General features: G+C 37.5%; 1 protein-coding gene across 1 annotated transcript in view; it reads right to left on the reverse strand.

The window, feature by feature from the left end:
- Nucleotides 1-15321, reverse strand: part of notch2 (notch receptor 2) — a 50876-nt gene that overhangs the window by 35054 nt on the left and 501 nt on the right. Inside the window, exon 2 of the mRNA XM_086161996.1 lies at nt 5438-5519. Coding sequence (XP_086018122.1) covers nt 5438-5519 — 82 coding nt within the window. The remainder of the gene's footprint in view (nt 1-5437; nt 5520-15321) is intronic.

A 15321-nucleotide genomic window follows, 5' to 3' on the forward strand; every position in this document is an offset into this window, starting at 1 on the left:
AGGAAATTCAGATTTGTAACTTGGGCATTGAGCATTGGAGTCTACCAAGGCTGTGTGGTCTCCCCCCTGCTCTTCATTCTGTACAACAATAACTGCACATCAAGGGATACATTTGTCAACAAGAAATTTGCAGATGACACAGTCATCGGCCTCATCAGATAGTAATGAGTATGTATACATATGTAAAAACATACTTGGCCTTATACTGATTCTGATTCTTTTTCAACCATTGCTTTATGTCTTCTTTACCTTTCGGCTTTTTCCTTAAGTGTTCGCCAGAGCGAATCAACCTCCTCCATTTAAAAGTATTTAGTACTATAATAAGTGTCGGGTCTAACACCATCTGTCCCTCTGTGTTGCTATTATGGATGTCAAACCTGACCGTCACTTTTTTGATCCTGCATCAACATGTCCATTAAAGTCTGCACCAATTACCACTCTCTCACCTCGGGGAATATTCTGCTTCTCCTCAGCTCTTTTAAAACACACACACACACACACACACACACACACACACACACACACACACACACACACACACACACACACACACACACACACACACACACACACACACACACACACACACACACACACACACACACACACACACAAACTCTTCAAAACATCTACACATGGAATCTTATCTAGATTTTGTTTCATGAACAATCATTGACTTTGTTTTTCTATACACATAACATGGTTTAGTTAGGTGTGATCCTCACTAAAGTAAAAATGTATCCGAATGACTTTAAGGATGGAATTTGGTTAAGGGCTTGTTTTGGTTAAAACAAAAATCAGTTTTATATTAGAAAAAAAATTTTTTTGGGGCACACATTAATGATTAAGTGACAGTTTGCGGTTGTAAATGGTACTGATACTGACAAATTTTCAGTTAATAGCCCCTGTCCTGTACAGTTCTGTACACTAGAAAATGGGAGGATGACAAACTGCAACTTCCAGATCAAACTTTTAAATTTTTAATTAATGTAACATTTTGTTTCAGTATAATGTCAAAAATACTGAACACACTGTATCACATTAATCACAGTTAGCAACGGGTACCCAATTACATGTGGTAGGCATGTCCCAGCATGTGGTAAATGTGTATCACAGGTAATAAAACAGAACAGTGACAGCATGCTCAACTGTTCACTCTTTTCCATAGCAATAGGCCAGAAAACAGACCATTTCATGAAAAACCCATTTGTGTAACAGAAAAGGAACAAAGACAACAGCTTGCTGGTAATGGACACAGAAAAAGGTAGCGTGACCCTAGGAGACTGATGATATCACTGACAGCACAGGAGAGAGCAGGAGCTGCAGATGCTGACTGTGGCAGCACCTCCTGGATAGAAGTAAGATAGAAATCCCATTCCAGCCTTGGGAGCACAGTGTCACTTCCTTAAGCTTTCCTGTTGTTATAAATTCACAGTAGTGATCAAACAATACAATGTATTCTATGATCTTTGATTTTAAGTTTTAATGAGAAAAATCAGAATGCAGGTACTATTTTCCATTTATGGATTTTTATTTTGCCTCACTTCCGCAATTAAAACAACAATAGAACACTGTGAATAGCATGTCTACATAATATGTAATTAAAACTATATTTGAAAAAAAACAGGAGCTTTGAGTTGCTTTTGAGTGGCTGCAATAACTAAAACACTGCAATCTCTGAATAGTCTTCCAGTCACAACCAGCCACCCGAATCATTTAAAAGAAAATAATAATTGAGATTTCTTAAACACACTGATTTACAGGTTTGTCTTTGAAGTCACTCTTTATTTCTGTTCATTTAAGTGTAGGTGTAAAGGTGTAAAGATATGTAAATAATGGGAGAACTACAGTGATAGAATAAAAGACCTGCAGAAAATGGTTGTCTCCAGGGTTTTTATCCATTAAAGAACTTTGAAACTACTCTGATCCACCATCTTACACCATTACAATGGCTTTCCATTCAATTGTCTCCCATCTATGTGTCTAATTATTCAGTGACCAGAGGTCATCCACGTGACAAAATCAGACTGGTTAGAGCCAAAAGTCTACACTGAATGTTTACTTACAAACGAGTGCTTTTAATTCACCAAGGAGACTAATGAACACTAAATTAGATTTTGTTCACAATGGGCCTTTTGACCACAGCACAGTGCAGACAGGCCAGCCAGAGTGAAGTGCATGTGTTTGTGCATGTGTGTGAGGGTGTGTATGCTGGTCCATGTTTGTGTGTGGATGGCAGAAAAAAAACTGAATGCCTGGTAAATCAGTATAACGGTTGGCCTGTGCTCTATCAGCTGACTCCACTGAACTGAAAGGCTCCTCTCTATGTCTTAAGGGCAGGGGACCCATTTTTCTCATTAATATAATCCCAAGTAATAATAATAACCAAAATAACAATAATAATAACAAATTAATAATTAATAGCTATTAGTATAGGGGTGGCACAGTGGTTTGCGTTTCCACCTCACAACAAGAAAGTCCCTGGTTCGATTCTGACAGGGGGCTTTTCTGTGTGCACATTCTCCCTGTGTCTATGTCGGTTTCCTCCAAGTTCTCCAGTTTCCTCTCACTTTACAAAACATGCAGTAGGGTCAACTGAAGACTCTAAATTGCCCAGCTTTGTGAATGCGAGAGTAAATGATTTTACGTCTCTATATGTGGCCGTGCAATCAACTAGTGACTGGAGCAGGGTGGACCTTGCATCTCGTTCCGTTACAGTTTGGAAAGGCTCAAGCAACCCTGCAAATTACTCAATTATTCATAAATTAAAAAAAATGTTCTAAATGTCTTTTTTTAATACTTTGCACCTAAGTACAAATGGATTAACCAAAATGACTATATTTTCCGTCATAATCTATTATTCACTATTGAATGAAATCATGTTCATGATCAAAGTTAGGCTGTTTTCAGTCATCAAAGAAAAACTATGTATATAAAAGTAAAATCTGCTAATGAGACTGCTGGATGTCTCTTATCTCTTCCCCTGGTGGACAGCAGTCAACAAATGAGCACCAGACATAGACATAGGTGCTAATTTGCATATGTTACATGCACTGTAATAATCAAAAATCAATTTTTTGGCAATGCTGCCATTAAACAGACTGTGACTGAGCACCCATGTTAAGTAAATAGTTTTGGAGGAAACACAAAAATTCACTGTCATTTTTGGTTCATTAAGGTAGAGAGCCATTATCAATCATATACTTTTTGATATGGTGAGAATGTTAATTTGGGTCTGTTGCTTTAAATAATTTTACCTAATAATCACTTGGTGTTTCCCCTTTGCAAGAAACAGTTCCCAATTAAAGCACTGGCAGACAATACCAGCCCTGAAAAGCTATCTGAAAAGCTTTCAGTTATTAAATGACAGTAACAGAACTGACAAAAGGACAAAATCTCAACAGTACACTATAAACAACATAAAGTTACACAAAACTGTGACATGCCCATCATCACCTTATTCACTGGCTGTATGTAAGATATACATAATTTAATTGTCTATTTTGAAATATTATTACTTTGCCCAGATTGGGGTTCCACAGACTCTACAATGGTTACACATGGACAGATACTGGCACTCCAGTTGTGAGGATGCTTACACCTGCAGTGTCAATATATCTATCTGACCTTCAATTACACAGAAGGAATTTCAAGCATTGATAGAGGAATGTGTCTTTCTCATTCCCTATTTACACAAGTGACAATGTTGAGATTGCAAAAGGTCTGGGAACAGATACAGAGTGTGGTTCACATCACATTTAATGAAATAGGATCAGGTTTGTGAACTTGCTATTCTGTGTATTTAAGGAGAATTTAATAGCTATGCAATTGTAATAGAACCAAGTCTTAATTACAAAGTATGTAAAGTTGACAGAAAGTAAAAGATATAGAAAATAAAGCTCTGTGGATAAATTAAAAAAAAATTAAATTCTTTCCCCGACTGCAACACCAATCGCAGAGAAGGCTAATCAAGTTTACAACAGGTTTTATCAAATCTTCACCAACAATTTTTGTCCTATGTGTCAAATAGCTGCAATTCCCTTTATTGGTAAGCTGGGCACATTTTGTTTGGGTTTCCTTATGAGATACTTTGGTCAGTAAATGTGTTTTCAGTTTTCTCTGATTTGTAAACCAGACTATGGCAGCCATCTGTACTCTAACATCCCACCACAGTCTACATGAAAGTATTTCCAACTGGGGACTTGCATTGGATGTGGAAGCAAAGCATTTTCCATTCTGTGCTTGTGTAAAAAAAATCCACACTTTAAGAATGACTGTAAAGCAACTTGATTATCCACACAGAGTATTAAACACTCTAATATCTTGCTTTTTTCCCCTGGGAGCTACAAGTCAACCAAAGGAAAGGGGAGTGGAGCAGGGCAGATGAAGACAGAGCAAGTATGCCTGGTGTAACAGGATTCGCTGCTGCTCACTGTATGGGCATTGTAAAGCCAACCCCCTGATTTCATGATTACCTCTCACTGCTAACTGCCTTTTTTTTCCATCAACACATCCAAAAGTCTGGATAGTACAGAAAGAAGACGGTGGTGGGAGGCACACACACACACACACACACACACACACACACACACAAACACAGGCAGGCAGGCAGGCAGACAGACAGACAGACACACGCGCACACACACACACACACACACACACACACACACACACACACACACACACACACACACACACACCCCTCTTCCAGGGGAGCATACTGAAGTCCTCCCACCACTCAGAAACTCCTGTCAAAAACAGCGTTGTTTAACAGTCTTTACTGGGCCGTGCTCCATCTCATTCCAAGAACTTATTCAGCAGGCAGCGGTCACTTGGCTGTGCTGTGTGCAGTCTGCAGCATATGTTAAAATAAGGCACAGTCTCATTGGTTTTGGTTAACGTGCTATAGTCATGATTGCCAGAAGTGAATGCAAATTATACTCTTTTCTACAGACCAAATGTTAATGGATTATTTCGTCGAGGGTGTGAAAAGGTACTCCCTTCAGATTATTAGATCACTATAACAACCTCTGAAATGAAAAGCAACAATATCATACATGGCAACTGTTTCTTTCCTTTTTTCTCTTTCATCAATTATAAAAATGTCTTGACTCCTCCCAACAACAAGAAAACAGTCAGAAGTAAAAAGGTGATTGCTGTGCCAAAATCAGTTCTAGAACAGCTAAAGAGCAAGTTTAAAAAATCCCAACTGTCTTAAATAACATCTTGGCGGTAAAAATGTGTGTATTGGTATTGTTCCCAGTTCTGGTGTTCTTTCTCACACAGAGCAGTCCATTATTTCTCCCTTCGTGCTGGGAGAAACCCCAAGGTCTTGCGAACATTATGGGGTTGATCTAAAATTCCTAGCTCTATTCCGGCTTTCACTTCCAACAATGCTACCTTGATAATTCACAACAACTGAGCCAGAGGGTCTTACCTGCAGTGTCCGGTGCCATTGCTAAAGGTCACACAGGTAGCGTTGTTAACACAAGGCGCTTTATCATCCACACATTGCAGGGCTGTAAGAAATAAGAAAAGGGTAAGTGAGAAGATTAGCAATTCTTTTTTCATTCTTCTTTAATTACTGCCAGTGTTTTATATACAGGTGAGTACTGTTAATATGTAAATAGCATTACGACAAATTTTAACAGGCTCATCACTCTGGCAATGTTTAGTATACTTTTGTTGTATCCAATCAATTCAAGAGAGCTCATGACCTCATTTGAATATCTGATCTCACATCTAAGTGCAATGGGGTGTCACACAACTTATTTGTAATATGGCAATGGATATTATTATTCATGATCATATCATATCATGATATTGAAAAATTTCCCCTGCATTAAACCCATCATGGATGAACTATGAGCAGTATGCAGCCACTAAGCAGTGCCCGGGGAGCAGCTTTAGTCTCTTGCTAAACAATACTTCCTCGGGTTCAGAGCAACTCGAGAATTAAACCAGGACCTTTCGGTTTAAGGACAAACACGATAATAACCAAGACTTATTATGACCTTATCCAATTTAATGTCTGAACTTACCAATAATGGTAATAGTGTTTCTAAAATTATCAAACACCAAATCATTTTTCACTTGAAAATCCTGCTTTTGTTTATATTATTATTTCACTATTGAAGAATAAAAGCATGGTTGCTTCAATGGAAATGTGCTATCTTTACCTAAAATAATCAGTGATATAAATTTCCCAATTGTCCCCAAGGAAAAAATTAAGTTTTCTGAATTGAACTGAATCATGGCAGCATATAACAGATGTCAGGGATAGCACAAAAAAGCAGTGTGTATTGCTATAATGAACAAATACATAAAGAGGAGAAAGGGTAACCCTATTTATATAGTCTGCAGGTTTATCCTCTTTTTCATCATCCTAACTCTAAGATAGTGTAATATGAAGTCAGCCTGAGATCAGCCGGTGGTCACAGGGCAGACGGATGGCTGGAGAGCCTGGCAGACAGAAATGGGCCTTGATGAAGTCAACAAAGCCCAGCGCTCTCTGTCTCTCTGTCTCTCTGTCTGCTCATTGAACACTTACACTTAGACACTCTTACCATTGTGGGGCTTTCAAATCACAGGGTACATACAGATCAAGTGGCCTTCACGGACATCATGCTAAATGGAAATATAGTGTTTACACTTCATCTTTATCAAAATGATAAGGCCGTCAATGAAGCAACCCATCCAGAGTGTGTTAAACATTTTAAATATAACAGCCATTAATCATTGCCACCGATCATACGAGTGTTGCTTTTAAACATTTTAATAGTGTCACATGGTTGAAGTGGTTTGGTTTATCTACAGTCTGCACAACAGAGCTCTTTTTACAATTTTGAGGCTAAGTCAGCTGATTTCAAAGAAACAAATGTCTTCCTCAAAAGTCATTGCAATACAGGAAGTCCTGTCAGCACTGGTGTTGTTTCCTGTACCTGCCATTAATTACAATTACACTTCTGCTTGAGAGTTAACCAAGTTAACCAAACTTGTGATTTTGCACTGCTAAACCTTGTAGGGAAAATATATCTTGAAGTGACCCTTGCAGTCTAAGTCTAGCCTCTGGATTAGTTTGGACAGAAGTAGAGTGACTAATGCCTTAGAGCTAGGCTGACAGACATAGTCCATTAGACATGGAGATACCCAAACATAAACCACTATGAAATTCCTAATCCCAACACCCACACATACATACACATGCCTCAATGTTCACTCTTGTATTGACATGCACTTAAAAAGTCTGAGCTGATATCAGACTACTTTTAAAGCACAAAAGACCATAGAAAATTCTCAATAGTATTTCACAGCTAGGCCAAGATATTATATGGGAACTTGCAACATGTCAAAACAGGACTTTCATGGCATATAACAATCTTAAAGTAAAAATTCAAATATAGGCGCAACAGAATTGATACATGGTGTAACACAGCTTTGAAAATGGTAATGGTAATGAAACATGGAAACTACAATACAATACATATTTCAAATTTACAACACATAGAATTGTCTGCAGCAACAGTCTGCCTGTAAATCATAAAATTTACTTTAAGTCAAAAATTGGTATAACATTCCCTCTGTCTAAATTAGTAGAGAGCTTCTGCCAAAAACCAAATGGGAATTTGGGCTTGTACTCCATGATTGTTTACTTATAATTATTATGTGTGTAAAACACTTGCGTCCGATATCAAGCAGCTGGAAATCAACGTTAATTGTCTGCCATGATGTAAAAAAGAAAAAAAGGGCAGAACAATAAACTGGAAGTCTACCCCTTTTGGAGACATTTCAGGGGCGACAAGCTTTGACAACCAAGTAAAGTGTAATGTTCCTGAAGAACAGGTTTTAGTTCGATTCTGAAAAATAAAAACTCATTCTTTGTAAACCTTTTCTAGAAGAGAAAATGTGGGTTCATATGTTTAATAATGACTAATGCTCTATACCAAAAATTATATACCAAACTATAAACTATTCAACTATTCAACTTTCAACTGGTTGTTGAATTGACTCAACAGAGGACAGGTCATGTGAGGATACCGGTAATGTCGCAGAGCAAAGAAGCTGAGATACCATGCAGCAGGAGTAAAGGAATAGAAGAGCAGAGCAGAAACACACAGATTTTTGCTTTTTGTCTTTTTTTTCCAAAACTAGTTTGATGCAATGATATTACCAAATTTAGCACATTCTGCCACCCTCTACACGTGCACGCGCGCACGCCTGCACACACACGCACGCACACACACACACACACACACACACACACACACACACACACACACACACACACACACACACACACACACACACACACACACACACACACACATATTTCGAAACATCTGGACACGGTATCATATTCACGAACCTTATTCATGAATTCTCAATTTCGTGACTAAAAGCCATTCAGTAAAACAGATATTGAACCAGTGCTATCTTGTCTGCTCAGTGTTCTATATTATGAACCATTGTCTAGATTCAGGTCCTTCGTGAGAGCTTATCAACAATTTCATCAGTGATAACCATTAACAGATGGGGAATAATTTTGTGAAAATCAATACGTGGCCTTAACTTCACACTTTAAATGAGAACAAAAACAGAGACAGCAGCTTACAGAGCATGCATCTCCAGCCACTTACAAAGTTCAATGCTCAACTGGTGTATGATGAATTATTTAAAAAAATGTAGAAACCTAAAAAAGCACATTAAACACTTGTACGCTACCTGAAGCATATGAAGAATATGAGTCCCCTGAGATTACAATATTTATATACTTCAAACAATGATGGCAGGCTAAGAGCAGACTGTTTTGGTAGCTAACCTTTATAGGTCAATGTTTGCATCATCAGGGCATTCGGTTACACTTCTTAAGCCTGACTTAAAAGTCGGTCAAGCTCAGAGAGTGACTTGCACTCCATAAAATCTAAGCTCCCCAAAAGGAAGTGTCAGTTTTTGGACACTAGAAAGCAAATTTGTGAAGCTTGCACAATTATTCTAGGTTAACTCTGTATGTATGTTGTTTTGGTGCTGCTTTCCAAAGCGTGAAAACCTCTTACTAGTATAGCCTTCATATATGAACATACACAGTTTTCTGCCAAGATCTGATGATATTTTATGCGATTTTCAAGAGAAAATAATCTGATTTTTAGATGACACCCAATGCTACATAACACAAAAAACCGTGTTGCTTATACAACCTCCAATGACTTTGATCAGTAGTAGTTGTAGTAGTTGCAGTTGTAGTTTTAGGGGGCCTAAACAGTGGGCCAAGGTCAAATTAAAGATATGGTTTTGCTCATTTCTACAGCTGAGCAAAATTCCTTGCAGTAAGTACAATCAATAAAAACTCCATTCACTAGAAGTCAATAAGAGAATGTATTAAGCCACCATGTCCAACAAGCATTCATAGGAGGTGAAGCAATATTTTCATTTTCCCACTTTAGACAAAAGTATTAAGGTATATCACTGTGTCTGCATCTGTTTTGGTTCTGGATGAAAAAAATTATAAACAGTTTGGATGGGAAACTAGTGAGAATGATCCAAATATCTAGCATCGATTTCAGTTGTACTTGGTATCCAACATTGGAAATCAGCCTAAGATGGGTAGCGGTTTCATTTTTTAAATGTTATGTTTTTCTGTGAATATTATTAAAAAAAAAAAAGGTGAAAATGAGTCAAGAGCTCATTTTATCTATGACACTATATTGCTTCAATATTTCCTATCAGCAATAACCTGTTTTTTCTTACAGATGTAACAGGTGGTGTCTGAAAAAGTGCAGAAATGTCATGAGGGGAAAATTAACAGGCAGAATATCTCATAAGTTGAAGGGGGTTGTGTGAGAGTCAGAGAATAGGTGAGAGGGATTGGCAACTGGGTTTATCACTGAGGATTGAGATGTGGAAGTAATTATGAAACTTCAGACAATGACTGCACACGAATGGGTGTCCCTAAGCCCTGGCACAGGTCCATACAGCGGAGGACAGGAAGTTGTTCGCACTAAGTGAGGAAGTAACCTAATTTCCTGGAATTGCTGTACAAGTCACGATCCAGCAGGGGAAAGAGTCGTCATGGTAACTTGCAATAAAATATCCTTAGCACAGCATGGAAGGAGGGAGATGAGGCTCAAACTAAACACCCTTACCCTGAGGGAAGCTTCACAGGCCCACACAAAAAGCAGAGAAACCAAGCAAGCAAACAAATCAAGCAGGTGCTTCAAAGTCTTAGGCTCCAAGGCCAGATAGAGTTTGGAGTTCATGACATGAAACAGAGGAAAAACAACTGACAAGTAATATCTTAAATGTTCCATCGGATCTTGAGACAGTAATTAATTATCTTTTTCTGTAACCACTTGCACTCTAGACTACAGATGGCCTTGAAAATTCTTGTTTGGGAGACACCTATGAATTATCAACCTGATATCCCAACTAAAACGCTTGACATGTTTCATCATGATTGGAAGTGGGAGAGTGAATACAGCAGTATTAATGTACAGTAGTAGGTGGAACTGAACTGTACGTTTTTTAAGAAGGATGTGCAGAAAGCCAGATGTGCAGAAATTGTGAAAGCAGACAAGAGCTATTCAGGGACTTTCCCCTTGCTTAACTTTTTAGTTAGAGTTTCATACTTTCTGTGATCTAACTTTTTGTGCAGTATTTCCGATGTTTCCGTAAAATCTCAGATGTGCAAATTTGTAACAATATTGAAACATATACATGACAAATATATTTTGATATAATATGATGGATACAGAACAACCAAGACTTACTTAAATGTTGTTATTTGACACATTTTTTTAAATCAATGTCCTATGAAATCCTATGAAAAAAAAAATCAATATTCTGTACTTAACAGCTGCCAAGTTGTATTCCCAGAATGTACATGTTGATAACAGGAAATAAGAGGCATCATTTAAAGATAAGTTTAATCAATCAAACATTAATCTCACTCAAATCCCCCCATTTTCTTCATGAATGATAGCATTGTTTACAATAAATGAATTAGCTCATAGCAGTCTACAATGACTAAAAACATTGAATGTGCACAGACACATGAGAACAGGCCTATGAATACCATGAGGATTACTCTTTTACCTCTTTTGTTAGGCAACTTGTCAGATCAACAAACAAGAAAAGCAACATACATTGGACACATCAATGACTCATTGTCTTATCACTTGTTTTGTTGTTGTTTTTAGTTTTAACATACATCAACCATTATTAGTAGCAACACATCTGAGAAGAAGAGCACCTAGTACACCAAGTATAGTGTGTTCATAAACATCAGTAAAACACAAAAAAACGCAGCTAGGTACATCTGTACAGACTCACAAATGTGGCCTAAGATGATGAGGAAATCTACAGCTGGAAGGCTTTTTCCTTAATTGGACTGCAAGGTCATCTATAATATATTTGAGAATTTCTGGTTGACTGACACTGTTTTTAGCCTCCTAATAAAAGATCTGCAAAAGTGTCATATTTTTCAAAACTAATTTTCCACTTGTTATTGAATCCGACTCAGGATCTTTACAGCAGTATTGCACTTAATATTAAAAACTCAAAAAAAATCACAGTCCTGATCCCACCCATAATTTTGACGGGACAATGTACCGTGTGCATTTATTCAGAGTAGATCCAAAATTGTTGGGTTTGTTAATCTTCTAAATATAAGAAATGTTAAAAAAAAAAAAAGACTCACTATATAAGCATACTCTATAATAAATACCTGTATATAAAGGAAATGTTCACTAAACTATTCTGTTGAATTTTCTTCCTCCTCATACATTTTGTGCCTTTATGGATACAGTGCCTTACTACATTTGACCTGACTGTCTATCTTCAAGATTACAAGTCTGTTTGGCCAGGGAATGCAGGCTGCTATAATTCCTGTTAATTTGTTACCCTGCTCAACATTGCAGACCCAATACTCTGTAATCCCCTTGACCTTGAAGTCAAAAACATAACCTCCTTTAATAATAATAATGAATGTGGCTCATGCAGGGCATACACCTTACTTCATGATATTTGTTCACCACATTAAGACAAAAGTGACCAAGAACAGTAAAACTTGTATTGATATTGCACTAAAACTATGGAACTGAATAAAGGCCTGTTCCACAACAAAAAAAAATTAAGACTTAACTTTACATGTACAGTAAGTCCATAGAGTGCACAAAAATGGCTAGAGGCACATTACTCATGCCACAACACATTAGTAGGCATGCCAGAAAACACAGACATGCTCCACATCTGGAGAGCAGTACCATAGGTTTCCAACTATTAACTTTTACTACTTTCCACATTATTAACAATTATCTTGACTGCCACACACCAGGTCAGTCTAATTTTGAATACTTGGCTTGATAAGAGAAGAAAGTACATATGAAATCTGTACACACACTGGATCCTAAAAATATCTAACTGAGAAGATGAATGAGATAAAGAAAAAAAGAAACCAATGTGAAAGGCTGAAAGAATGCAGCAGAGAGGATGTGTTGAGCTACATTAATAAAACAGCCCACGAGGCAGTGGGTACAGCTGGGGGTCACTTAATAATGCACTGTTATGAGCAGCTCAATAAATATCTTTGTTTACAGCAAAGTGCTGAAGCATTGCACAAATAAATCACATTTCACACCAAGCTCCACCTTAAGTCAGATGCAAGTAAACCATGGGCCACACAATTGCCAGTCTTTGTCAGCTCCCACAATGCAATACATACACACACGCAAACAGAAATGCATACGCTTGTCAGCTGTCTGCTGTTTGCACTGAGTAAATATATGCAACCATCTCCATGCCCACATCATGGGGGGCAACTCTGTCGTGTGGCACAAAGATGGAACTGATAGGCTTTCCTCAAGAATCAGTGCAACATTTATTGTCCCTGCATTGATTGTAAGAATGTTAAGTTAAAATAAGAGGCTGTTACATCATGGATTAAGTGCATTGTTACCACTTCCTTGTCTAGCCATCTGTAAGCAGTTTTTTAAAATTACCATGTGATGTTATTACTGGCAATTAATTTATCAAGAAAGAGTGAAATCATATCAGGTCAGTTTATTTACAAGTTCAAGGTTATTAACAATGGCATATGTTTTATTGTGTAAGAATATGAACTCAATTAAATAGGCACAGTGTGCAATGCACAAAGGACTTTAGAAAACTGACAATTTACCTGTAGTAATAGCTTGACATTGCCCAGGTGAAAAAAAAGCATTTCTCAGCATGTTTTTTCTCATTCACTCATTAACCAAGATCGAGATGTTAATGTCATGTTACCAACTGCAAATGCAAGCCCTCTGCTTTAAATGAAAGCTTTGCAGACCTTCTAAAAAACTCGATGGAAGCGCAATTACCAAGATTTGGAAAAATACAGATGGAAAGACAACTATATTTACTGATTGATGTAATTGATTGACTCACTGATCAGTAGATAGATAAATGGAGGGAGAGATTGATGGAGTTACATATTTATGTAATACAACAGCAAGACAGATCCAAATTGATCTGGTTAGATGAAGCCAAATACAAATGACTAATTGCCACATATGTAAGAGTCAAACCTTAATTCAAGCAACATGAAGGCCATATGTTATTAGAATACACTATTCATGTGTAGGTATTGTGGCAGTGAACCCTGAAGTGCACAACACAAATCAAACATATTAATGTTAAAGTTTAGTATAAGTGCATGAAAAAGAAGAAAGAAAGAGGATGGCAGAATGAGATATAGACAGACAGAAAAAGGGAGGGTAGAATGTCAAACAGCAACAACATTCCACTGCTTCTCCTTGCACCGCCTGCAGCACTTTTACATTGTCTTTTCCTCTAGTGCATAAGCCTTCTGTCCACAAGTCATCTATCTTTCCATGAAAACTCACGAGAAACAAGACTCCCAACATATATCGGCTCTATCATTAACTTTTTTCAATGAAACATCACGGGGACATTTACAGACACCCAACAAATTACTCAGCATTGTCAAAGTTCTCAAAGCAGAAACTGGACCAAAAAGAGGTGAAAAGCTTAACATCATGACGCTGTATTCTGATAACTTTGAATAAATACTGAAAAACTGTATGGTAAAGGGAGACAACACCAGAATAGAGTAAACAATGACACCAACTAATGACACAGAACAACACTGTACATTAATCGTTGTAAAATGCATGAATAGGTGGAGTGTGAATATAGATTCCCCTTACCTATTTGTAACACCCTAACTCAAAAAGCAATTAGAACTTAATTTGTCAGTAGCTCCCTGATGTCTTGTCTTGATAATGAGGCCTCTCACAGGTTAGATGCTGCACTTTTGTGCTACAATACTGACAAGACCTGGTATTGTCAATGTTTTGAAAAGTCAGTCTCCCTGACTTCAATTAACTGAACTTGTTCTTTGTTTAAATGTCCCCTCAATGATTCCAGTCACAAAGCTCACAGACATTTTAAATTTAACTTTTTTTTTTCAGCAAAATACAAAATTTTAAGAAAAAATGTCCCAAGCCTTAAATATGTGTTTTGGAAATTGCTTTTGTACAGTTTAACGAGAGGACACAAATGGCGTTGATTACATTACAGTGCACTGTGCTAGGCCTGTTTAAAATATCAATTCAGATAAGAACTACATTTGCCAGTGTCAGATTAAACTAACATGGAATTGTGTGGCAAGAGAAAACCCTATTTTGAGGGACAGTATTTCCTTGATAACCTACACAAATGTAAGGCCACTCGCCTGACAAGGGAACATGCATTTAGACAAGGAAAAGGTTTCTCCTGAAACAATTCTAGAACTGCCTGTTTATTAAGTATTTAGCTATAGTATACGACTTTATCCACTTTTACACCTCTGTCATCTTATCTTATCCAGCAGGGCAGTTAAAGTGTCCATTTTGAATTTCTGCAGCTCTCAGGGTTCCACATCTGGGCTGCGGTGGGACTCAGACTAAACACACTTGGAGGCCAGGGTATAGTATCAAAAATCAGACGTACAATAATCCTCACTTGACTTTGAAAAGGCTCGAAAGGATCGAGGTTTTTATTCACCGCACTGATCCAAGAACCCTTTGTGCTACAAATACAAAAACAGAAGTTGCTCATGACCAGAGATTTTGACGCTATAAAAATCTGAACACCGACACGTTCAAGCCCCCCACAAGGGTTCACATAAAAACACAGCGTTGGATTTTATTTTAAAAAGGCCACACGAACGATAAACCTAATCCTGACAAAACAATCACGCATCAAGTGACTTCTCTTAGCCTTCAAGATCTCAATTACTTTGTGCATATGTGTTTTTTTCCTAACGTTTTCCAAAAGTAAATTCTT

The sequence above is a fragment of the Fistularia commersonii genome, chromosome 16 (assembly GCF_037954325.1).
Source record: "Fistularia commersonii isolate RoL2024-O1a breed Wild chromosome 16, RoL_Fcom_v1.0, whole genome shotgun sequence".
NCBI lineage: Eukaryota > Metazoa > Chordata > Actinopteri > Syngnathiformes > Fistulariidae > Fistularia > Fistularia commersonii.